Raw genomic sequence first — 26,480 nt, forward strand, 5'->3', positions numbered from 1 at the left:
TACCTATCCATGAGTATTTTTATCCGATACAGATAAAGTCCCTTCTAGAAGTATCTGTGCTTCATAAATGATAATTTTGGAGTCTTGGACTATATAGTGATATTCCTTTTAAAGTGCAATGGAGAAAGAAGTTTCCATTTCAAACGTGGGACATCACTTTTAAGGTTCTCCATCTCCCAAAGTGTTGGTGCAGACTCTAGATCCTGGAGGCTTTTGTCTTAATTTATGATGGATCTCTTTGATTGCAACTAGTGGGTCTGGCTTTATTCTTCATTATCTCAAGGGTGGTGGTCTGTGCTGGAGATGGTAGCAATTTAGAAGGTATGTTGGTGGCAACAAAAGAATATCGATCGCGTGGTTGTCAGTTCATATTTTCTGTTTCAATCAATCACATCAAAGGAGTGGGGGTAAAACTGCCAATCTACTACCTCTTTTAGAGACCTTGTTGTAAGTGGGAGTGTTGTGTATTGGATCTAAGTCATATGACATTTTCTAATCTATCACATCAAAGAAATAGGAACTTCCTCTCTTACTGAGATTAATCTTAGTTTTTTTTTTTTAATTTTTTTTTTTTTCCCTTGATGATATTTGGTTTGATTTTGAGTTTAAAAATTTGATTGGGTATCGGTTGGTTGGCCTACTCAGTTAAAGACTATGAAGCATGGGTATTTTGAAAATATTGCCACGGGTACTTACCTAGTATGGCTGCTCTTGTATTGTGTATGCGGAATTTTTAAATGTTGGGTATGAGTTGGACATAGGATGGGTACGTTTTGAGCATGAGATATGTATGCTTCAGGTACTGTTGTGGGTATGTTAGGGCATAAATGTAATTTTTTTGAAAAATAGAGATATTGTTACAACTCCGTTGTGCATATTTTTAAAAACTTTTACAATAGTGTATTTTTACAATTATGAAAAATTTAAAAACTTAGGGTTCTTTTTTTGCTTCCTCTTTTCTTTGGCTCTCCCCTCTCCATCTTCTTCACTATTTTTCAAAACCCCTCTCTCGTGGAGTACCCATCTTCATCTTTTTATTTTCTACCCACTCTATCTATTGTTCTCTGTTTTTGTAATTGTTAGTTACTTGAATTATTTTTTGCATTTGATTTCCTATTTGTTATGTATCATGCACTGCTACAAATTATAAAAGCAAAATGGTATGTAAGCCAGCTGAAAAGTCAAAGTTGACACGTGGCTCAAACTGATAGTTTACTGTCCCTGGCCTACACATACACTTGTCAATGAATAATTAACAAGTAAGTTGGTTTCGGTCAATATTTCAACTTAAGAAGCACCACTTGTACCCATATCCATTTTTAAACGTTTTTTTATATCGGAGTATCCATAACGTACCCGCACCTGCCCCCACACCCATTAGGTTAAAGCTGATGATTATCTGTCTTTTGCTGATGAATTTTCTAGCTTGCATTTTGACAAGGATAGAAATGGGACAACTATGCTGGGAGTGCAATTTTTTTGTTTGTTTGTGTGTTTATTATGATTGCCAGTTTCAATAAGAAATGAACATAAACATAAAAATAAAGACTAGAAGGTGTGCACACCCATGTCAAATCTGCAATTACAACTTACAGATATGTAATTACAATTTAGTGTAATTGAAGACAGTTATAAAAGAAGGGGTAGAATAGTAGAGTTAGATGAATTAGAGGCGCAAGGGGGTTTAGTTGAGTCATGAAGGAGGGAAAGATCCAAGTTTAGCTTGAAATTGGAGGAGTTGACTTTTAGGGAGGCGCAAGTTTCTTGGGCTCAAAAAGCAAAGATCAAATGGTTGAAGGAAGGGGATGTTAGTTCAAAATTGTTTCACAAGGTTGCAGACGAGAAAATGATAAAATTGATGTATTATTGATTGATGTAATGTTATATATATTACAATGATTCATGATTCCTATATATAGAAGAGGGTGAGTGTGTAGTAGGTAAGGAGTAGGTGAAGTGGAGGTGGTAGTGGTGTAGTGGGTTAGGTTTAGTGGAGTAGGTGAGGTGGTAGTGGTGTAGTGGGTTAGGTTTAGTGGAGTAGGTGAGGTGGTAGTGGTGTAGTGGGTTAGGTTTAGTGGAGTAGGTTTAAGTGGGTGAAGTAGGTGATAGGTTTTAACAGCCCCCCGCAAACTCAAGGGGGATACGAACTAACCAACTTGAGTTTGGAGAGAGTTACAAAACAAGAAAATACATAAAAATAAAAGAGGATAGGTGACACTGTATGGTCGTGTCAGACCATTGGTGAAGACACTGGATGGTGGTGTCATAACGTTGTAGAGGACACTGTATGGGGGTGTCATAACGTTGTAGAGGACACTGTATGGTGGTGTCATAACGGTGTAGAGGACACTGGATGGCGGTGTCAGACCGATGTAGAAGACAGTTTATGGGGTCATGTCGGACCGTTGTAGCTGACAATGTTGTGACAGTTGTTGTGACAGTTTACAGAGTCTTGCTGGACCCTTGTAGAAACTAACCAGAATCAATGTCGGGACAGTTTACAGAGTCTTGTCGGACCCATGAAGGAGCTAACCGGAATCAATGTCGGGACAGTTTACAGAGTCTTGTCGGACCCTTAAAAAATACACTGTATGATGGTGTATATAGGCTGCCCAAATATATATATATATGGATATATATAGTGAGCCCTCAAAAGTCGCGCCCTCAAAAGGTGCGCCCACTTCATCAAAAGGCGTGCCCGACAGAAAGCGTCGAGCCATCAAAAGGTGAGCCGGAGACGCAGCGAGGCACGTGAACGACAGAGTGGCGTGTCGGCCGCGTCGTCAGTGTCTATATAAACCAATGCGGAGGCTGTGGAAACCAAACTAGGCTGAAACCTCTGAACATTGTCAGACTAAAACACTCTGAAAATACTCTGGATCCAACCCTTCTCTGAAAAACTCTGTGTTTTCGGAGAGAGAAACTTTGTAACACTCTGTAACCAATCCTTCTCTGAAAGTACCAGTCGGAAATCGCTGCGTCGCTGAAACACTCAGCAACCCAAAAACATGGCCTCTTCTTCCCGTCCAGCTACCCAGAACATGGCATCCTCTTCCCGTGGTCTGCTCACGCTCTTTCCAGACCTGAACGAGTCCACAAGAGAAATAACTGGTGCGGTGGCACTGGAAACTCAACCAAGCGCCCCGGAGTTTGCTCCGTTGAACTTTCCTATGCGGTCTGTGGAGCAAAGAATGGCAGTGCAGTCGGATGTGGAGGCCAATCAGTATACATTGAAGTCATGTGTGGAAACCATGACTGCGGTTACAAATTTGTCGAACCGGCTGCAGAGTAGGACAAATGAGGTGCAGCAGTTAAACGCCCAACTGGCTCTGCTCCAACGCATGATACGCGAGCAGAGATAAGTGTGCTAAAGGCGGAAAATAAGGAGCTGAAGCGGAAGGCTACCGTTATGTTCCGATTTGGAGGTCCGCCATATGCTGCAGTGGAGGAGCAGGGAGTTGGCAACTTGCTTAGCGGATTGGAAAACACGGAGGCAGCACCGTCAAGGGCCGCCCAGGACGGAGGCAAAAAGAAAAGACTGGCGGCATAAGCGAAGAAGTGATGGCCGACTGCAGAAAAGAAAACAAAGCTGTTGGTGTTGTTTTTTTTTTTTTTTGTTTTGTTTTGTTTTTTTTTTTTTTTTGGTGGTGTAAGTGTAAAATTGTGATCGGGGTGGAACCCTGAGATGAATAAAATATGGTTTGGTGTGCAAAGCGATATGGTATGAATGGAATTGGAAAAAGATTAAAAAGAATGTGAAAGAAAAATAAAGAAAAAATAAGAAAAATATATTTGAAATAAAAAATGAAAGATGGGGGAAATAAGGAAAGTGATTTGGAGAAAATAAATAAAAATAATAGAGTTGGAAATCAAACGGATTATTTTTTTTTTTTTTATAAAAATAATATAATAAAAAGAGATATATATATATATATATATATAATAAAAAAAGTGGGGAACAACATGATATCTTCGGGGATCGTGTTGAATGATGATGTGCATTGGGTGACCTTTCACAGTGGGTGGGTCACATGGAGAGAGAAAAACAACACACAACTGTTCCAGCAAAGGGATCTGTATGTACTCCTCGAGGGTCTACGAAGGTTGACCTTAGAGAAGGAGATGACTGCATTATGGAGATATTGGCGACACTTCAACCTTGTGGATGCCATCCCCAACCCATCTAAAGAACAACTAATGGATGTTGTCCAGAGGCATTTTATGTCACAGCAATTGGATGAGTTTGCCAAAGATAAAACCAGCAAGAGAGAGGAGAGCAGTGATTCTGAATCAAAGTCAAACCCAAAACCAGAGCCGTACAATTGGCTGACGACTTTCCACAGGGATTTGATTGCAGGAGCGTTGATGGGAGGCGTGGTGCACACGATTACGGCCCCAATCGAGAGAACGAAGGTTATATTGCAGACCCAAGAGAGCAACATCAACATAGTCGCAGAGCCTCATCGGAAGTTCAAGGGCATGGTCGATTGCATAGTCCGTATGGTCAGAGAAGAAGGTGATTGCTGAGTACATATGGATTGGTGGTGCTGGCATGGACCTCAGAAGCAAAGCAAGGACTCTTGCTGGACCTGTGAGTGACCCCAAGAAGCTTCCAAAGTGGAATTATGACGGATCGAGCACAGGACAAGCTCACACCTGGTGGTGAGCCAAGTCCAACAAACAAGAGGTTCAACTGTGAGAGGAGGGGCAGTGGTGGTGGACTCGAATATATTTCAAGGTATGTGTAGAAAATTCTGGCGGATTAGGTTGAGGTCCGGCGGACGGCTAATGTGAGGTTGCCGCCCGCCGGTGAAGCGAAAATACTAGGTTCTAAACCAGCTCTGATACCATGATAAAATTGATGTATTATTGTTAGAATTTATCTCCACCTACCACCTCCACTATCACACACTCCACACCTACCACCTCCACTATCACACACTCCACCTACCACCTCCACTTCACTCCTACACCTACTACCACATTTTCTTCTATATATAGGAATCCTTGTAATTGTAATCTAAATCAATCTTGTAATTACATCAATCAATCAATATCAATAATACATATATTTTTACATGGTATCAGAGCAGGTTTAGAACCTAGTATTTTCGCTTCCCCGGCGGGCGGCAACCTCACCTTAGCCGCCCGCCGGACCTCAACCTAGTCCGCTAAAATTCTCTACACATACCGTCACTTTTCTTCACCAATGTCTGCAAACAATCAGATCTCTCTGAGACATTTCATCGAACACCATGTCTGCAACAATGATGGGCAAAACACACACACACACCATGCAGGGGGGACACCCTTCATTACCAAACAGAAGGCCATCTCTTCTCCAACCAATTTTTTTCTCTCTCTAGACCTTGGGGGTTTTACCCCTAATTGGGGCATTTGTCTTCTCTCTCTCAATTTGATCTTTATTATTTGGTTTCGGAGCTTGAGATTCTGTGCCTAATTTGGCTGTACATGGTTTCATCATCCGCAGCAATTGAGCATATGGTTCGCTGATGTTCCACTCTGATTCGACCTATATTCAGTGTTGTAACTTGGTTCCAGTTCATGGGCCTTCTTTGCAAATCAGTTTTGCAGCCCACATGCGAGTTGATTGACACCTTCGATCAAAGTATTGCTCTTTGCGAACTGACTGGAGTTCTTCGCGAAGCTGTTCTTGTCGGCATGTGAATCTAATCACAAACTGAGTTTGCGATCTGACTTTGCAGATCAAGATTTGATCAGAGTTTGGTCCTGCAACTCAGTTCGTCGCTGAATCAGACATCGCTGACCTTTCATCAACTCTGAAATTCGAATCTAGACTCCTTCGTGATCTGACCTTGGGGCTTCCTTCGCGACTCGCGATTCTTCTTCACAGTCCTGAGTCGAATTTGCGAACCTTTGCAATCAACTCGCGACCTGAAGTGAATCAATCCAACCTGCTGTTGTTCTTGGTGACAAAAGTGAATGAAGATTGTACCAGCTTGGTATATATGTGTATATGATGTGAAGGATCTGTCTTGCCTCTCACAGGATCTCTGCCGAACAGTTATTGTTAATAACAACCCATTCAGTTTCTTATTGCCACCAGTGACTGGAATTCCATGCATCCCCTTTTCTGCAAGACAACCACATGATGATCAGCTTCTGGAGGTCCTTCTTCCACTCCTCAGACACCTCTCTCAAATTCGGGAAACACATTTTCTCTCTCACTTTACTTTTTCCACCACCCACCAAACATCATCATCGCCATGACTGGGTCTGCCCCCTGTGCTTCTTTTTCTTTTATTCTTTAACAACAACACTTAGTTGGTGAGCCCCTTTCACACATGTTTTCCACTAAACCACATACCCATCACATTTTTTTAATATTTCTACTTTTTCGTTTTTGTTGTTTTTTTATTTTTTTATTCATCACCCCACCTGGGCATGTCTCATCCGGGTGCTTATTTTTCTTATCTCTATTTTTTTTTTTTTTTTCTTCTCTTTGTTCCCACCATTTTTCATCCCACTAGAGTATATAAAATATATTTCTATTTTAAAAACAATTTAACATATATATATATATATTGTTTTATCTATTTTTATTTTATTTTATTTTATTTTTATTATTCCACAAAAAAAAAAAAAAAAAAAAAAAAAAAAAAAACAAACAAACAAACAAACAAAAACAAATCCACAATCCATTCACCACCTCGGTTTTCAACCCGATCACAATTTTACACTAGGATCAACCCCGATCCCCATTTTACAGCAAAAAAAAAAAAAAAAAAAAAAACAACAAACACACAAAACATCCACCCACACAGTGGGTTTTTTTCTTTTCCCTTCTCTACTCTACTGCAGGTCTCTTCTTCTTACTTTTATCTTGGGTGTCCCGTGCCAGTCCGGTCTCCGTGTTTCCTTGTCCACCGAGCACGTTCACTCCCCCATACTCCTCCACTGCAGCATATGGCGGACCTCCAAAACGGAACATCACGGTGGCCTTCCGCTTCAGTTCCTTATTTTCCGCCTTTAGCACACTTATCTCTGCTCGCGCATCCTTATACATGCGTTGGAGCAGAGCCAGCTGGGAGTTTAAATGCTGCACCTCATTTGTCCTACTCTGCAGCCGGTTCGACAAATTTGTGACCGCCGTCATGCTTTCCACACATGCCTTCAAAGTATACTGATTGGCCTCCACATCCGACTGCACTGTCATTCTTTGCTCCACAGACCGCATCGGAAAGTTCAACGGGGCAAACTCCGGGGCACTCGGTTGAGGTTCCAGTGCTACCGCTCCAGTTCTCTCTCTTGTTGACTCGTTGAGGTCGGGAAAGAGGGTGAGCAGACTCCGGGAAGACGAGGCCATTTTCTGGGCAACAAAGTGTTACAGACTATTTTCTGGGCAACAGAGTATTACAGACTATCTCTCTCCGCAAACGGAACTATCTTTCTCAGCAACACGAAGGATTTTTCAGAGGTTTCTCTCAGTTTTTTCTCTGCCTCAGCCTCAGCCTTCGTCTTGGTTAAATAGCCGATGCTGCCACGCGCATCGCGCGCCTCTTGACGCCCGACAAACTGGCACGCCTTTTCATGGCACATCTTTTGATAAAGTGGACACACCTTTTGATGGCACGTCTTTTGATGGCACGCTTTTTGATGGCCCGCCTTTTTATGAATTGGGCACACCTTTTGAGGGTGCAACTTTTTTAAGGGTCCGACAAGACTCTGTAAACTGTCCCGACATTGATTCCGGTTAGCTCCTTTATGGGTCCGACAAGACTCTGTAAACTGTCCCGACATAGATTCCGGTTAGTTTCTACAAGGGTCCGACAAGACCCTGTAAACTGTCCCGACATTGATTCCGGTTAGTTTCTACAAGGGTCCCGCAAGACTCCGTAAACTGTCACAACATTGTCTTCTACAACGGTCCGACATGACCCCATAAACTGTCTTCTACGACGGTCCGACATGACCCCATAAACTGTCTTCTACAACGGTCCGACATGACCCCATAAACTGTCTTCTACAACGGTCCGACATGACCCCATAAACTGTCTTCTACATCGGTCTGACACCACCATACAGTGTCCTCTACACCGTTATGACACCCCATACAGTGTCTTCACCAACGGTCTGACATGACCATACAGTGTCTCCTATCCTTTTTTATTTTTATGTATTTTCTTGTTTTGTTACTCTCTCCAAACTCAAGTTGGTTAGTTTCTATCCTCCTTGAGTTTGCGGGGGGCTGTTAGAATTTATCTCCACCTACCACCTCCACTATCACACACTCCACACCTACCACCTCCACTATCACACACTCCACCTACCACCTCCACTTCACTCCTACACCTACTACCACATTTTCTTCTATATATAGGAATCCTTGTAATTGTAATCTAAATCAATCTTGTAATTACATCAATCAATCAATATCAATAATACATATATTTTTACAATTATTGATTGATATTATTGATTGATGTAATGTTATATATATTACAATGATTCATGATTCCTATATATAGAAGAAGGTGAGTGTGTAGTAGGTAAGGAGTAGGTGAAGTGGAGGTGGTAGTGGTGTAGTGGGTTAGGTTTAGTGGAGTAGGTGAGGTGGTAGTGGTGTAGTGGGTTAGGTTTAGTGGAGTAGGTGAGGTGGTAGTGGTGTAGTGGGTTAGGTTTAGTGGAGTAGGTTTAAGTGGGTGAAGTAGGTGATAGGTTTTAACAGAAAAGGATGAAGAAGTTCATCAAGAGATTGGAAGTAAGCCCAAGGGTTGTGGAGGACAGGGAGAATCAGATTGTCAGCGGCATTTATGATTTTTATTCTCAACTTTATTCAAAGGAAGAGGTGAGTAGACCGGGGATTGAAGGACTAGAATGGGGAACCGTTGATCCGGAAATTGCAACATGGCTTGAAAGGCCTTTTGATGAAACAAAAATTCGAGAGGCGGTCTTTGATTGTGAAAGAGATAAAGCTCCAGGTCCGGATGGTTTTTCCATGGCTATCTTTCAAGATTGTTGGGAGGTGGTGAAAAGAGATTTGATGAGTGTGTTTTTGAAATTCGTGAGTCGAGGGTGGTTAATTTGAGCTCAAATGCCACATTCATTTGTTTAATTCTTAAGAAAGTGAATGCTATCAGAATTGGAGATTTTAGGCCTATCAGTTTGGTAACGTCACTGTATAAGATTTTGAGAAAGTTTTTATCAAAACGACTAAGGATGTCTTTAGGGGATACTGTGTCTAGGGTGCAGGGGGCTTTTGTGAAAGGAAGACAAATTTTAGATGTTGCCTTACTGGCAAATGAAATAGTAGAGGAATATAGGAGTTCAGGGAGGGAGGGACTTATTTTTAAGGTAGATTTTGAAAAGGCCTATGACCATGTGGATTGACAGTTTTTGGATTTTGTAATGGACAAGAAAGGATATGATGGACGGTGGAGATCTTGGATTTGGGGTTGTTTGTCAACTTGCAATATGTCAGTCATAGTTAATGGTAAACTAAGGGAGTGCTTTAGGGCTTCATGGGGGCTTCGACAAGGGGACCCACTCTCTTCCTTTCTTTTTATCTTGGTGGCTGATGTACTGGTCATGATGGTTGATAGAGTTAAAGAAACAGGTCTTTTTGAGGGGTTAGAGGTGGGGAAGGATAAAGTTAGTGTAACTCATTTACAATATGCGGATGATACTATATTTTTTTCTTCAGGGGATAAAAATCAGATAGTTAATCTTTATTCGATTTTGAGAATTTTTGGGCTTCTTTCGAGGCTCAAGATTAATTTGGGAAAAAGTAGCGTGGTGGGAATTAATATGCAGCAAGATCAACTTTAGGGCATCTCTTTTAGGATGTGGTATAGAGTCACTTCCATTTAAGTATTTAGGCCTTCCATTGGGGGGTAATCCTAGGAGTGAAGTTTTTTGGACTCCAATGGTAGAAAAGATTGGCAAGAGATTGGAAGGATGGAGTAAGGCTTTATTATCACGAGGGGGTAGATACACTTTGGTTAAGACTGTTTTGAGTGGTATTCCTATTTATTATTTATCTCTGTTCAAGGTTCCGGTTAAGGTGGCAAGGTCAATAGAAAAATTGACGTGGGATTTTCTTTGGGAATGTAAGGATGAGGGGAAAAAGGATCACTTGGTGAATTGGGAGTTAGTGTGTAGAAATTTAATGTATAAAGAGAAATGGTTGTATTATTGATTGATGTTTTGATATCTATTACAATGATTCATGATTCCTATATATAGAAGAGGGTGAGTGTGTAGTAGGTGAAGAGTAGGTGAAGTGGAGGTGGTAGTGGTGTAGTGGGTTAGGTTTAGTGGAGTAGGTGAGGTGGTAGTGGTGTAGTGGGTTAGGTTTAGTGGAGTAGGTTTAAGTGGGTGAAGTAGGTGATAGTGAAATTCTAACAGCCCCCCGCAAACTCAAGGAGGAGAGAAACTAACCAACTTGAGTTTGGAGAGAGTAACAAAACAAGAAAATACATAAAAATAAAAAAGGATAGGAGACACTGTAGGGTCGTGTCAGACCGTTGGTGAAGACACTGTATGGGGTGTCATAACGTTGTAGAGGACACGGTATGGTGGTGTCAGACCGATGTAGAAGACAGTTTATGGGGTCATGTCGGACCGTTGTAGAAGACAGTTTATGGGGTCATGTCGGACCGTTTGTAGAAGACAGTTTATGGGGTCATGTCGGACCGTTGTAGAAGACAGTTTATGGGGTCATGTCGGACCGTTGTAGAAGACAATGTTGTGACAGTTTACGGAGTCTTGCTGGACCCTTGTAGAAACTAACCGGAATCAATGTCGGGACAGTTTACAGAGTCTTGTCGGACCCTTGTAGAAACTAACCGGAATCTATGTCGGGACAGTTTACAGAGTCTTGTCGGACCCATAAAGGAGCTAACCGGAATCAATGTCGGGACAGTTTACAGAGTCTTGTCGGACCCCTTAAAAAATCGCACCCTCAAAAGGTGCGCCCAATTTTTCAAAAGGCGTGCCATCAAAAGGCGTGCCCACTTTATCAAAAGATGTGCCATGAAAAAGGCGTGCCAGTTTGTCGGGCGTCAAGAGGCGCGCGATGCGCGTGGCTGGCCCTGGCTATTTAAAACAAGGTTGAGGCGAAGGCTGTGCATACTAGTCTGAAACCTCTGAACGCTCGGAGAGCTTGTCTCTGCAAATCTTGAAACACCCGGAAACCAACCCTTCTCTGAAACACTTAGCAACCCAAAAACATGGCCTCTTCTTCCCGTCCAGCTACCCAGAACCTGCTCACGCTCTTTCCAGAACTGAACGAGTCCACAAGAGAAATAACTGGTGCGGTGGCCAGTGAACCGCAACCAAACACCTCTGGTTTTGCTCCATTGAACTTTCCGATGCGGTCGGTGGAGCAAAAAATGGCGGTGCAAACTGATATTGAGGCTAATCAGTATACTCTGAAGTTATGCGTGGAAACCATGACGGCGGTCACAAACTTGTCGAACCGGCTGCAGAGTAGGACAAATGAAGTGCAACAGTTAAACTCCCAGCTGGCTCTGCTCCAACGCATGTATAAGGATGCGCGAGCAGAGATAAGTGTGCTGAGGGCAGAAAACAAGGAGCTGAAGCGGAAGGCTACCGTTATGTTCCGATTTGGAGGTCCTCCATATGCTGCAGTGGAGGAGTATGGGGGCATGAACGTGCTCGGTGGACAAGGAAACACGGAGACCGGACTGGCACGGGACGCCCAAGATAAAAGTAAGAAGAAGAGACCTGCAGTAGAATAGAGAAGGAAAAGAAAAATCCCACTGTGGGTGTGGTTGTTTTGTTTGTATTTTTTTTTTTTTTTTTTTTTTTTTTTTTTTGTAAAATGGTGATCGGGGTGAGGCCCGATATGAATAAAATGAGTTTGCAGTTCGTCTTCTTCCTCCGTGTTTTTTTTTTTTTTTTTTTTTTTTTTTTTTTTTTTAATAATAAAATAAATAAATAAATAAAGAAAATAAAAGAAAAGAAAGAAAGTGGAGCAACGGGTGAGGTGCAAAAGGTGATGATAATGTTTTGTGAGTGGAGAATAAAGAAAAGAAAAGAAAGGGATGGTGTGGTGTGGGTGGTGGAAAAAGAAAAGTGGGAGAGAGAAAAAAGCATGTTCTTGTGAAAGCCCTGTGTTTCTCTCTGAAAAAACCAAACATGCTGCCTTGTTTGTTTTCATGCACCACCGAGAAGAGAGAGCCCAGGTGCAGAGAGAGAGAGAGAGATTGGTGGCCATCATCTTGATCATCCATCTCCTCAAGAATAACATATTTTGCAGCTGGATTGGTTGTCGATGACCTTGCCACATTCTCTTCACCTATTTCACCCTTTTGTAGCTTTTGGTATTTGTACCAATTGAATAAGCTCACGCCAAACAGGATTGTAATAAGGCCAGCCCCTTTCAACCAAGTAAACTGATCATGGAAGTAAAAGACAGCAACCAAGATGGTGACAGCCTCCTTGACAACTCCTGCTATTGTCACAGTTACTGCACTAGTTACTGAAACAAGAATGTATTTTGTCAATACCATAAAAAAGGCGAGAGTTCCACCAAGAAACATGAGAAGGCAACTCCGAGTGATATGCCATGAACTATTGAAGTAATTGCTTGTTCTGAATTCATCCCAAGGATCCATTATCAGAGAGAGCATAGCAGTTGCCACTGCCATCACTGGAGTTACATAGCTCATCAGGGTAAGTGGATTTTTCAGACCATATACTTCTTTCTGAAGAAGAATCTGAGTCATGGTCCAACGAAATCCAGACATAACAGCAGCAGGCATAACAAAAATGAATCCCCAAAATTCAAATTCAGTTTCCTTCGCAACTGTTAACATTATTCCAATGGATATAATAAAAATGATACCGAACTCAGGGGCGCTTGGTTGACGAAGATGCAATCTGTATCTGCAGTAGGCCGAAATGAAACACTGGTTGCGAGAAGAGTTGGCGTCAATTCGAGCTAGCAGTGGTTTGAGTTGCTGCAGTGGTTATTGGCGGTGATTGGAGAGAAGGTATGTGTTGGAGGTTTCAATTGGTTGAGGTCTGGCGGGCGGTTAAGGCAAAGTTGCCGCCCGCCAGAAGGCGAAGAGCACCAAGAGCTTAACCTATAGCTCTGATACCATGTAGAAATTTAATGTATAAAGAGAAATGGTTGTATTATTGATTGATGTTTTGATATCTATTACAATGATTCATGATTCCTATATATAGAAGAGGGTGAGTGTGTAGTAGGTGAAGAGTAGGTGAAGTGGAGGTGGTAGTGGTGTAGTGGGTTAGGTTTAGTGGAGTAGGTGAGGTGGTAGTGGTGTAGTGGGTTAGGTTTAGTGGAGTAGGTTTAAGTGGGTGAAGTAGGTGATAGTGAAATTCTAACATAGTGTCATTACCGAAGAAGAAAAGGGGATTGGCTATCGGTAATATTGTGGCTAGGAACTTGGCCCTTCTTGGCAAGTGGTTATGGAGATTTCCACTTGAGACTAATTCACTATGGCATTCGGTTATCAGAAGCAAATATGGGACTCAAGACAATGGTAGGGATTCACAAGTGGTTTTGAGGGGTAGCTGTCATGCTCCTTGGAAGTCAATTTCTCAAATTTTCACATGTTGGTCCCGACATCTTTCTGTAAGGGTGGGCAATGAGGAAATTGTTCGGTTTTGGGAGGATGTTTGGATGGATCAATCTTCTTTTGCTGTCGATTTCCTGCATCTATATCGAGTGGCTCGTTCTCATAATCCTTCAATTGGTTCCATGGCTTGCTCACTTTTGGCTTCAATCTCTTGGAATTTTGATTTTTCTAGGAATCTTAATGATAGGGAGGCTTCACGGCAGATTTCTTTATTATCCAGAGTTGATCATTTTTCTTTATTTCCTCTTTTGGAGGACAAGAGGGTTTGGGCTCTTCATTCGTCCAGAATATTTTCTTGCAAGTCTTTTTTTTATTACATCATTGATAATCCTCAAGGTCCGTAGTTTCCCTTTTGCAAAAAAGTTTGGAAGGCTTGTGCTCCCTTAAAGGAAAAGGTGTTCATGTGGGCCTTGGTTCATGGAGGCATTTTGACAAATGATACATTGCAGAAAAGGAGACCCAATCGTGTTCTAAATCCTCAGTGGTGCATTCTGTGTTGTAAGAATGGGGAATCCGTGGATCATTTATTCTTTCATTGTCCAATAGCTTTGAATTTATGGCATAGATTGTTTTCTTTGAGAAATGTTATGTGGGTTACCCCAAAAGGGAGTGCGCATATGCTCCTAGTTGATTTTCACACATTCGGAGGATCGAAGAGAGCCAAACTTCTCTAGTCTTGTGCCGTCTTTGCAATTTTTTGGGTTCTATGGATGGAGCGAAATCATGTTTGTCACTTATCTTCTTTTTGGGCGTCGGGGAACTCTTTATTTAAGGGAGTCCCACTTTTTTTGTTAGCTAGAGATTGGTTGGCAGTGTGTGTTATATAGGCTTTTACCCGTGTTTAGCTTGTTAGGGGTTCTTTTTGTGTTTGTATTCTCATTGTCCTGTTTTAAGAGGATGCCTTATCCTCTTTTCCTTTTTTGATTTATCAATAAAGCTTTTGTTGTCGATCAAAAAAAAGAAAAAAAAAGAAGAAGGGATAGCTACAAAAAGAAGCCACTTGGCATAAAGAAAAGCAAAGGCTTTAGGACAATAAGTCCAGCCTTTGCTTTATACATAGTATAAATTTCCCATGTTGGCTTCCCATACATATTTTTGATGGGGTTTGTTGACTTGATTTTCAGTTCTCATAATATTATGTGTAGATGATTTTTTTTCCCTTTTAATATAGAATTGTGGTTTTGATTTGTGTTAAACATCGGTTTGTGTTGTCTTCTTCTTTCTTTCATCAGTTTTTCTTCTCATGTTACTTTGGCACCGTTCCTTTCTTTGTGGTTAAAAAAGGGAAATTTGGCTATAAACTCCTTTTACCTTCCTTTCATTGTTAAAAGGATTAAGAAAAAAATTATACTTTTTAAACCCCTTCATAATTATAAAGTCTTGTATAAAGGACAAAATTTATTATTTAATATTTTATCAGACTATTATACCCTCAACTAAATCTTCCCACCTTCTCCACCCACTCTCTCCCCACCTTCTCTGTCTCTCTCCTTCCCTTTCCCTTCTCTAACTCCTTCAAGCTTCAGATCTGGAAGCTCAGCTACCGCCTCTAGAACTCCTGCGTCGACCTCGCCAACGCCGCCGGCGTCTGATCCTCTTCCGCCACTCCCTTCGGCGAAGACGCCAAGCTCCGCCACGTCTCCGCTGATTTGCTCTTCCTATGTATATGTGTATGTATGTATTTATATATATGTGTGTGCATGTATGTATGTATATATGACTCACACATACATGTGTATATGTATATATATCGGTAAGTGAGTGTATGTATGTGTATTATGCGAAGGCTACGGCGGCGATTGTCGCCGGACTCTGGCTATAGATATACACATATTTATATATATATATATATATAGAGAGAGAGAGAGGCAGATATGTTGATGTGCGATTACCATTTCCACCAATTTGAGGTTCAGTACTGATCTAGGGTTCTAGATCAACGCTGTCGTGGCACTCTAGGAGGCGACAAAGGCATGTTTGGTGGAGTTGTTTGGTTATACATATTTTTTTAAAACACAGATTCGAGTTTTGAATATGTTAAAAAAATCAATGTATAAAAAGAAATAGAGAATTGTATTATTGATTGATTTTATTGATCTATTTATTACAATGATTCATGATTCCTATATATAGAAGAGGGTGAGTGTGTAGTAGGTAAGGAGTAGGTGAAGTGGAGGTGGTAGTGGTGTAGTGGGTTAGGTTTAGTGGAGTAGGTGAGGTGGTAGTGGTGTAGTGGGTTAGGTTTAGTGGAGTAGGTGAGGTGGTAGTGGTGTAGTGAGTGGATTTTAACAGCCCCCCGCAAACTCAAGGGGGATAGGAACTAACCAACTTGAGTTTGGAGAGAGTAACAAAACAAGAAAATACATAAAAATAAAAGAGGATAGGAGACACTGTATGGTCGTGTCAGACCATTGGTGAAGACACTGGATGGTGGTGTCATAACGTTGTAGAGGACACTGTATGGGGGTGTCATAACGTTGTAGAGGACACTGTATGGTGGTGTCATAACGGTGTAGAGGACACTGGATGGCGGTGTCAGACCGATGTAGAAGACAGTTTATGGGGTCATGTCGGACCGTTGTAGCAGACAATGTTCTGACAGTTGTTGAGACAGTTTACGGAGTCTTGCTGGACCCTTGTAGAAACTAACCGAAATCAATGTCGGGACAGTTTACAGAGTCTTGTCGGACCCATGAAGGAGCTAACCGGAATCAATGTCGGGACAGTTTACAGAGTCTTGGCGGACCCTTGAAGGAGCTAACCGGAATCAATGTCGGGACAGTTTACAGAGTCTTGTCGGACCCTTGAAGGAGCTAACCGGAATCAATGTCGGGACAGTTTACAGAGTCTTGTCGGACCCTTAAAAAATACACTGTATGATGGTGTATATAGGCTGCCCAAATATATATATATATATGGATATATATAGTGAGCCCTCAAAAGTCGCGCCCTCAAAAGGTGTGCCCAATCTGTCAAAAAAGGCGTGCCATCAAAAGGCGTGCCCAATCCATAAAAAGGCGTGCCATTAAAAGGCGTGCCTATCAAAAGGAGCGCCCATGTTGTCGGCGAGCGCCGAGAAGCGCATGATGCGCGTGTCTGCCTCGGCTATTTAACCAAGGTTGAGGCGGAGGCTGTGCAAACCAGTCTGAAACCGCCGAAAATCCTTTGAAAAAACTCTTCTGTTTCTGAGAAAGAGATTCTGGAACACTCTGTTGCCATTCTGTAACCAACCATTCTCTGAAACACTCAGCAACCCATAACATGGCCTCGTCTTCCCGTTCAGCTACCCAGAATATGGCCTCTTCGTCCCGTGGTCTGCTCACTCTCTTTCCCGACCTCAACGAGTCAACAAGAGAGATAACTGGTGCGGTGGCCAGTGAACCTCAACCAAGCGCCTATGGTTTTGCTCCGTTGAACTTTCCGATGCGGTCGGTGGAGCAAAAAATGGCGGTGCAAACGGATATTGAAGCAAATCAGTATACATTGAAGTCATGTGTGGAGACCATGACTGCGGTCACAAACTTGTCGCACCGGCTTCAGAGTAGAACGAATGAGGTGCAGCAGTTAAACGCCCAACTGGCTCTGCTCCAGCGCATGTATAAGGATGCGCGAGCAGAGATAAGTGTACTGAAAGCAGAAAATAAGGAGCTGAAGCGGAAGGCCACCGTGATGTTTCGATTTGGAGGGCCGCCATATGCTGCAGTGGAGGAGCAGGGAGTAGTGATCATGCCTGGTGGATTAGGAAGCACAGAGGCAGCACCGGTAAGGACCGCCCAGGACGGAGGCAAAAAGAAGAGACCGGCGGCAGAGTAGGTCGGTGGGTGGCCGTCTGCAGAAAAGAAAACAAATCTTTTGTTGTTGTGTTTGGGTTTGTTGTTGTTGTTGTTGTTGTTGTTGTTTTTTTTTTTTTTTTTTTTTTTTTTTTTTTTTTTTTTGTGTGTGTAAAATTGTGATCGGGGTGGATCCCTGAGATGAATAAAATATGGTTTGGTGTGCAAAGCTATATGGGATGAATGGAATTGGAAAAAGATTAAAAATAATGTGAAAGAAAAATAAAGAAAAAATAATAAAAATATATTTGAAATAAAAAATATATATATATATATATATATATTTTTTTTAATATAATATATTTTTTTGTTTTAATATAATATAATAAAAAGATATATATATATATATATATATAATAAAGAAAGTGAAATTCATTTATGACTTCCCATACTTCTTTTGCATCCTCCTTGAACATCAAATCAACAAAAAAAATCTACAAAGAATTTGGTGTCAATGAACAAAATGTCACCATCTTTTAATGAATCAGCAAACTCATTGGATGACCAAAATTCAGGCACATTTTCTATAAAATTTTCCACTGTTCGTTGGACATCCAAATCAAGGAAGTAATGAGGCTTTGTAGCAACCATGGCAGGAGATTGCCCATGTTTCCCCATCCACTCAAGCTCCTCCCAACAGATGTCCCGATTCACAAAAGCAAACTGAGACAGTACCTTAGCACCTCTTATTTTTAATATAATATAATAAAAAGATATATATATATATATATATATATAATAAAGAAAGTGGGGAAAAAAAGTGTAGGTTGGAACATAGTGGGTCACATGGGTGAGTAAAAGAAAAAAAAAAAAATAAAGAAATGAAAAGAGGGGGACAAAAGTTGTGTGTGGGTGGACAAATATATTTAGTTTTAGAGGGACATGCCCATGTGGGGCAATTGCTTTAGTAGCAGTGATTCTTGAAGCCGAAACTTCCCAGAAATTTCACTACCCATCAATCATAAGAACCCACACTCACCAAAGCAGTACTGTTCATCATAATGATCAACAACAAGAAGAGAATGAGAACTCGAATGATGTTGAAGCTATCAAAGCTAAGATCATCGCTCATCCTCACTACTCTAGCCTTTTGGAAGCTTACATGGACTGTCGAAAGGTGGGGGCTCCTCCGGAAGTGGTGGCGAGGCTCACGGAGGTTCGGCAAGAGACGAGGCAGCGAGATTCAGTGAATTGTAGAGTCGATTCAAAAGACCCAGAACTAAGGTGAGGATTTAGGCAGTGATGGGAAGGTATGTGTAGAAAATAAGCTGAATAGGTTGAGATCCGGCGGGCGGCTAAGGTGAGGTTGCCGCCCGCCGGAAAAGCGAAAATACTAGGTTCTAAACTAGCTCTGATACCATGTTAAAAAAAATCAATGTATAAAAAGAAATAGAGAATTGTATTATTGATTGATTTTATTGATCTATTTATTACAATGATTCATGATTCCTATGTATAGAAGAGGGTGAGTGTGTAGTAGGTAAGGAGTAGGTGAAGTGGAGGTGGTAGTGGTGTAGTGGGTTAGGTTTAGTGGAGTAGGTGAGGTGGTAGTGGTGTAGTGGGTTAGGTTTAGTGGAGTTGGTGAGGTGGTAGTGGTGTAGTGAGTGGATTTTAACAGAATATATATGTATACAATATATATATTTGTGTGTATGAGTGTTGTTGAACACATGTATTCTTTGAAATCAAAAGATAGAGAGATATTTGGATGTGTTCTCTGAAATGGCCACCTCAGTCAGATTATGATTATGTTGATATTTGTATGTTTTTGTTTAGATTTTGATCTGTGTGTTTTGTGGTTATATATCCTTGTAATATAGATTTGCCTTTTTACTGGTTTTTAAATTGATCTGTTCATACTCAGCTTGTTCAATGGATGATCGATCTATTAAAATGGATGATCTATTCAATTTCTCTCTCTTTTTGTCTCTCTGATAAGAATCTCTCTAATAAGAATTTCACACAGAAATTTTACTCTGAATCAGAGTAAAGTTTACTCTGAATCAGAGTAAAATTTTACTCTAGTTAAAAACATGTTGAGTTGCTTAAAAATATAAAATTTTACTCTGATTCAGAGTAAAATTTTACTTTGAATCGGAATAAAGTTTACTATGATTGAAAGTAAAACCTTACTCTGAAATTTTACTTTGGTTAAAAATATGTTGATTTGCTTAACAATATAAATTTTACTTTGAATCATAGTAAACTTTACTCTGATTCAGAGTAAAATTTTAGTTTGAATCGGAATAAAGTTTACTATGATTGAAAGTAAAACCTTACTCTGAAATTTTACTTTGGTTAAAAAATGTTGATTTGCTTAACAATAAAAATTTTACTTTGAATCATAGTAAACTTTACTCTGATTCAGAGTAAAATTTTACTCTGAATCAGAGTAAAGTTTATTGTGATTCAAAGTAAAATTTTACTCTGAAAGACACTGTGAAGATGGCTTAATGAGAGAGCTGATAGATATGAGGGTAATATAATAAAAGAAACAAGTTTTAAAATATTAGGGGGTTTTGAAAGTACCTATATAATTCTTGTCCTTTTGAAAGACAAATTAGATTGTGAGGGGTCTATCACCAAATCCGCCGTTAAAAAAATACTAGCCAGTGTTACCTTTGTAATTTTTGTGATATTATCTATGAAACAAAGTTTCCTGATGACCTTCAAGTTTTTGTTTTCTCCAGGATAATTTGTCATTCCCATTAATATGTTCTGACTGGAATGCAGATGAAGAAATATTACTCCTAGAGGTATACTACATATATTACCTATATAATGTTTTTAGTGGCAATGCACACTGATAGTCCTTGTTAATCTGCATATTAATGCATTTGATAATTGGAAGTGGATGTGGATATCTCCCGTACCTTGTCCTAATAGTTTAAACAACTTCCTTTCTTTAGGGTATTGAAATGTATGGGTTGGGGAACTGGACTGAAGTTGCAGAGCATGTTGGAACAAAAAGTAAAGCACAATGTATTGACCACTATAATGCTATATACATGAACTCGCCTTGCTTTCCACTTCCGGTATGAAATAATTAAATTTTTTTTTTTCCCGAAGGCTTCAAGCTGAAACTTACAATTCGAGTTATAATTTGCATCCTATATCTTCCTAGGACATGTCTCATGTTATGGGAAAGAATAGAGAGGAACTTCTTGCTATGGCCAAGGAGCATGGTGAAGTCAATAAAGGTCAGCGGTCTAATGTTTAATTATTTGTCATAGCTCTATTTTGAAGTTTATTCTGTATTAAATTTGACTTGTTGGCTTAATGTATTGAATGGGAGATTGACATAATTAGTTTGTAGTCAATCGGTTCTAGTAAATTTCCGGCCCTCCATTTGCATGCTTATGTGGGCCATCGTCTTTAATTGAACATTTAACAATTAATAGTGCCCTGTTTCTTGCTTTTATTTTCATAGTTGTACCACCTTATTTTCATTCCCTCGTTACACTTGGGTTTAATTGATTCCTTTAATTTATAAATTTAAATGATTTATGCACATACAATATGCTTTTGCACTCTTTAAGCTCATCAATTTTTAGTCTCTCGTTCATTTCCGTGGACTACTAGAAGATGGTGAGATCCTAAGAAGCATGGATAGGACACAGGACGCAATATGGACACACCAACACAATACTTTTCAGAAAATCAAGACACGACATGGAGAGGACAAACAACAAATAAAAATATATCTTGACATATACATGAAAATAATTTCTTCTCCACAAATTACGGGATCTCCATATATTCTAATATCTTCCAAATCTTCTTATATCTTTGACAATATAATCTTATCTCCAACTTTTTCTACGTTACAAATACATTCATATTTTATTATATCAAAGTATAAAATCATTCTCCACTTTCTATATATTGGGAATAAAGTGTGAAAAAAATGTCAATAGTATTTATTTTTAAAAAATTCCATCACAAACAAATTGGAAGTTTTAGGCTTTACAGTTTCTGAAATTAAAGTGTCTATAAAGGAAGAAGGATTAATATGTTTAAATCCATATTATTTTGATTTTAATAATTGGCTCCCTAGTTATTTTCTTTAAAATTGCTGTGTTACGTACCTCTAAGTGATTGCGGATGCATGTCTCCAAAGTGAGTGAACTTTGTCCAGTTCTAAAAAAAATTAAGAAAATAATAGGACATGTAGATTTGTGGCTGACATATGTTGAGGAATGGCCTATGTGTGTTGGCATCCAATATGGACATGGCATCTTTTTTTTAAAATGTTTTGTGCTTCTTAGGTTAGAGCATTAGATTAGATCATCAGTGAAAGGACCAGTGGCCATCTTTATTTGTTTCTGGGGTGTCATTTGATGTACAGGTTAGACCTCATGAGAGACTGATATGTGGCCTTTTTCCTGCTATGTGCTGTCTCAGGATTTCCTACACTTGGGGAACTTACTGTGAATGATGAGCTTCTGCTATCTGCAAGAATCAAGTATAGCTAGCTGGTCATTTTGTGTCCTTTTCCAAATAGCTTCTTGAACCTCTGCCCTTAATTCCTTTTGACATGCTTGGACAGGGTTGAAGATCAAAGAAAGGAAGGTTCAACTGGTCAATCCTCATCAAGCTTAACTTCAGGTATGGCATTCAATAATCTGGAGACATTGGTGACTTGTCAGGTTGGCAAATTATTTTTATTATTTATTTATTTATAAGGATATGAAGTTATAGTGATCATGGTGCGTGTGTCATGATACTCTCCCTTACAAATCAGAGACAGGTGCTGGTGTGGTTGCTGGCAACACATCTACTAGTGCAGTTAAGCGGGCATCCCAAATTAAGGATGATCATCAGGACATCAAAATGGAAGGTAGAATTTCTAGTTCTGTTTCACGTTGCTAATTCTATTGTATTACTCATTTGTATGGACACCACATTGGAACTGGCATTCAACTAGACATATTGCAGCTCTTTTTGGCTGTGAGACTAGTTGCCCTAGCAACTAGATGATGACAGGTCTTACAGGTTGCCCCTCCAACACCCATTAATGGGTACTAATGGGGTGTTGTTTTGTTTTAGTTATATAGTAAGATCGGCACCAAGGGGGTGCAACCCACGTACAAATAAGGACCAAACCTATTTCATCTATACATCAAAATCTTAAGGGGGGTGCAACCCATGTACAAATAAGGACCAAACCTATTTCATCTATACATCAAAATCTTACTTGAAATTCTCCATAAAATCCAAAAATTGATTCAAGGTCGAATCAACGATGCCCAAGAACCAACTATTCAAAAATGAAAGATTACCCACTTTTCAATTTAAAATTGGGCTCTCCTTCTCATTGAGGGTTCTTCTATGCCATTCTCCCCAAATTATTTGCTTCAAAGACAAGGGAACCAAAGACCATGCTTTCCTACTCCTTCCCACTCTAGCACCCCTCCTTGAGTGAAGAAGATCCACTACCTTATGAGAGAACGCTCATTCCAACCCATACATGGTAAGAATAGAAGACCACAAATCTCTAGCTACTTCACAATGGATAAGAAGATGACTCATGAATTCTTCATCATGCTTGCATATGCAGCATCAATTAACACAAATTTTATTTCTCCTTTCGAAGTCATTAATGTTAAGAATCTTGGAATGTGCCTCTGTCCCGAAAAAAAGCCCAACCTTCGAAGGGGCCTTTGTTCCCCACATCCCTTTCCAAGAAAGAAGCATATACTTGAAGTCTAATTGACATTTTGCAATATGTGTAGCAAAACCAAACCAAAAAAAGTTTCTATATTTTGTATGATAGCCAGTCAATTTGGAGTCCATGCGTGTGTTATCTCTTCTAGAAGATTAATGCGTATTTATTTTCTTATACAATGTTGTTGTTAGATTCTCATGCAGACAGGAGCATTGGAGAGAAAAAACTTAGGACACCCGGGGAGGAGGGGCCTTCTATGACGAGGTTGAGTGGCTATAATCCCAAGAGGCGAGAGTTTGAACTTGAATATGATCATGATGCGGAGCAGTTATTGGCAGACATGGAATTCAAAGAATCGGACACTGATGCTGAACGTGAACTTAAACTGCGAGTGTTGCGTATTTACTTGAAAAGGTACACTATTACTTTATATCCTTTGGTTAGAGACCTATCTTCTTAAATGAACATTTTTCATGCCAGAACCCAAGACATGGCCAAGGCCCAGAAACTGTCCCATTTGCAATATGCCAATAAAATTATTTTGTATGTCATCAAGTCTGGAAAGGAACTTCGTAATTTAATTCATGAGTGGTGACTGGCATTACTCTTAATACATCAGCAGGATCCGCTAAACATTTTCATGAAGAAATGCTTGAGAATAATGTACTGATCTCTCTTCAGTAATACATTCAGCAACAACTGCTTCTTTGATTGCATTCAGTTATTCAATATCAATTATCTGTTGGAGCATGTAATGACTGTATGAATGTGATGCATTTGTACCACATGCCTCCGAGCAAGATGTGATAGCATTCATATTTTCCTGTTTTCTTGCCAATGATTCAAATGTCCCTGGAATTTTTGGCAGGCTTGATGAAAGGAAGCGCAGAAAGGATTTTGTGCTGGAAAGAAATTTACTTTACCCAGACCCTTTTGAGAAGAACCTTTCACCTGAAGAGAGAGAAATATGTCGGCGTTACAGGGTGTTTATGCGATTTCATTCAAAAGAAGTGCATGAGGAGCTGCTTACTAGTATTATTGAGGAACATCGGATCATGAAAATAATACAAGATCTTCAGGTTTGATTGCACGCCTGACTTTTGATCTCAGTATACTTTTTATCTGTTTAAGCAGTTCAGGAAATGAGAGTCAACTGCTGTAGTTTTGATATATGATGGATGGGTTGGACCCTAGTGCCCACTCGATAATGAACCCAAGTTGCCACTAGACACCGCTTGTAAAGATGTTACCTATCAGAAAACTTCGGGCCTCTAGTGTGCTTATCTGCATGTAAGTTTTTATTGATGCTTATGGTTACCCAGTGGTCAAAAGACTATGCATAGATAACTCAGTTCAAATACGAGTGTCATTTACCATTGTTATTTTCTGTTGATAAATGTCAACTTTTTGCTGGCATCTATCTCCACTCTTGTCCTTGTTAGTAATCAAGAATTTGGTTAATCTTTCTGTTATTTTGGATATTTAGAATTGGTTAATCAATGGACTGACTGCAGACCTTCTTGGATGTAGAACTTGATCTTGATCTTCCATATGAAGATCCAACCGTACAATCTGCCATGGTTGATTGAGAACAATCTGCCATTGCTGCCAGCCATCGGAGAACAAAAATCATGTTTGGAATTTAAAAACCTTTATTCTACATATATTTATATTGATGATTAATAGGAACATCATGAACCTTAAGCACCAGCCATAACCAGATTGGGGAGGGCGGAAAGGTTGTGAAGATCATTACAATGAAGAGAGATAGGATGTTTGATGGTGAATTGGAAGATCTAATCTGGGGAAATGTATAACTTGTAACTATGGCTAGTTTTTTGGGCTACGTTTGAACAAGCATCATCCTCATAGTCCTCGGTTATTGAAATACAAGCTCTACTTATTTTGGCTTTATACCAATCCCAGGATATCATTTCTCATACATTGTGTCACACTCAAACACATTCTTTTCACCCTGTAAATATGTGAAATGATGTTCATACTTGGTATCACAAGTCTGGACGATGGATGTGTGCAGAGTTTTTTTTCTTGGTATTCAGACAAAAATTAATTGTGCAGGAAGCTCGAGCTGCTGGCTGCCGTACATCTGCTCAGGCTGAAAAATATATCGAGGAGAAAAGGAAGAAGGAAGCTGAAGAAAGTGCTTGTAAATCAAAGGATAGTGCCCAGGCTGGTCCTAGTGGTAAATTCTTGCAAAGGGCGATTCACCTTAAAGGCGAACCTGATAGCAGCCCCCGGGGAAATGCTCGTGGATTATCACTATCAGATTCCTTTGGCAAGGACTCTTCTTCAACAACTCCAGGACAAGCTACTTCAAGCTCGTTATTAGATAGTTGGGATGTTAATGGATTTCTGGGGGCCGACTTACTTTCTGAAAGCGTAAGAATGCTATTCCCAATTCCTAATTGCCAATTACCAATTACCAATTGCTTTTAGGTGTCTACTTTGAAGTATTTAGTAGTATTTTTTATTTTATTTTATTATTATTATTTTTTAAAGTAATGATTAGTCTAGACTTTGAATCTATGGTCATATTTACATTTCTTGTTGCTGACTCTCTGAAACTGTAAGAATGCTATTCGCAATTCCCAACTGCTTCTATGTCATGATCTACATAGTTGTCTACTCTGAAGTTTTTAGTTTTTGGATTAATGATTAGTCTAGAGTTTTGAATCTACGGTCATATTTACATGCAGGAGAAATGGCTTTGCAGCGAGATAAGGATCCTACCTTCGCATTACCTCAGCATGTTGCAAACCATGTCAGTGGGGATTTTAAATGGCAACATTACCACAAAATCAGATGCCCATGGTCTGTTCAAGGCTGTCGACCCAAGCAAGGTTGATAGGGTTTATGACATGCTTGTGAAGAAGGGTATTGGAAGCTCTTGAAGCTTGGGTTTTTGAAAACAAAGCTCGTTCAGTCATGTATCTTTTTAAGTATGGTAATGGGCAAATTATGGCAGGCAACTTCATAGGAAGATAGGTTGTTTAAATCTCGGACCCTCATTAAATGTCATAACTTGTAAAGCAGTTGGTCAGTTAGTCATGTATGCATTGAGATTATTCAACTCCTTCAACTATACAAAGTCATATTTACAGGTGATTTATTTATTTATTTGTACATTTCAAAGTAGAACCTTTTTATTTCTCCTTGAGGATATGATGATCAATTAGTTACTGAATTGTTGCCTGCCAGAAATATAGTAGCAAATTAGCAATGGCAAGTGGCCCTTGTAATATAGACATGAATTACTTACAACTTGTGTTCACAGCAGGAAGAAGCAAAGGCCATTCTATTCTTGGCTGTTTGGTGCAGTTTTGTAGAGTTGTTTATATATATATATAT

General features: G+C 39.9%; 1 protein-coding gene, 1 long non-coding RNA gene and 1 pseudogene across 12 annotated transcripts in view; 2 read left to right on the forward strand and 1 right to left on the reverse strand.

The window, feature by feature from the left end:
• The window catches only part of ADA2A (ADA2 2A), a 40,066-nt gene extending 13,799 nt beyond the window's left edge, over window positions 1-26,267 (forward strand). For 3 of the 11 annotated variants that reach the window (XM_028260015.2, XM_028260014.2, XM_082884732.1), the window contains 10 exons: window positions 20,134-20,199; window positions 20,353-20,478; window positions 20,568-20,643; window positions 21,848-21,908; window positions 21,993-22,051; window positions 22,188-22,283; window positions 23,303-23,525; window positions 23,980-24,190; window positions 25,191-25,511; window positions 25,829-26,267. In XM_028260015.2, coding sequence (XP_028115816.2) covers window positions 20,134-20,199; window positions 20,353-20,478; window positions 20,568-20,643; window positions 21,848-21,908; window positions 21,993-22,051; window positions 22,188-22,283; window positions 23,303-23,525; window positions 23,980-24,190; window positions 25,191-25,511; window positions 25,829-26,023 — 1,434 coding nt within the window. In that variant the 3' untranslated portion in view covers window positions 26,024-26,267. The remainder of the gene's footprint in view (window positions 1-20,133; window positions 20,200-20,352; window positions 20,479-20,567; window positions 20,644-21,847; window positions 21,909-21,992; window positions 22,052-22,187; window positions 22,284-23,302; window positions 23,526-23,979; window positions 24,191-25,190; window positions 25,512-25,828) is intronic. The other 8 variants (XM_082884736.1, XM_082884735.1, XM_028260017.2 and 5 more) reach the window with 3 other exon arrangements.
• Window positions 11,882-15,588, reverse strand: LOC145797450 (putative sugar phosphate/phosphate translocator At1g06470 pseudogene; annotated as a pseudogene).
• On the forward strand, window positions 15,717-15,906 carry LOC145797501 (uncharacterized). Its single transcript, XR_014339042.1, has 2 exons — window positions 15,717-15,789; window positions 15,832-15,906. It is a non-coding gene; the product is annotated as an uncharacterized LOC145797501 (long non-coding RNA).
• Window positions 26,268-26,480: the final 213 nt, after the last annotated feature.

This window comes from Camellia sinensis, chromosome 8 (genome assembly GCF_055761805.1).
Source record: "Camellia sinensis isolate YWXY chromosome 8, ASM5576180v1, whole genome shotgun sequence".
Classification (NCBI taxonomy): domain Eukaryota; kingdom Viridiplantae; phylum Streptophyta; class Magnoliopsida; order Ericales; family Theaceae; genus Camellia; species Camellia sinensis.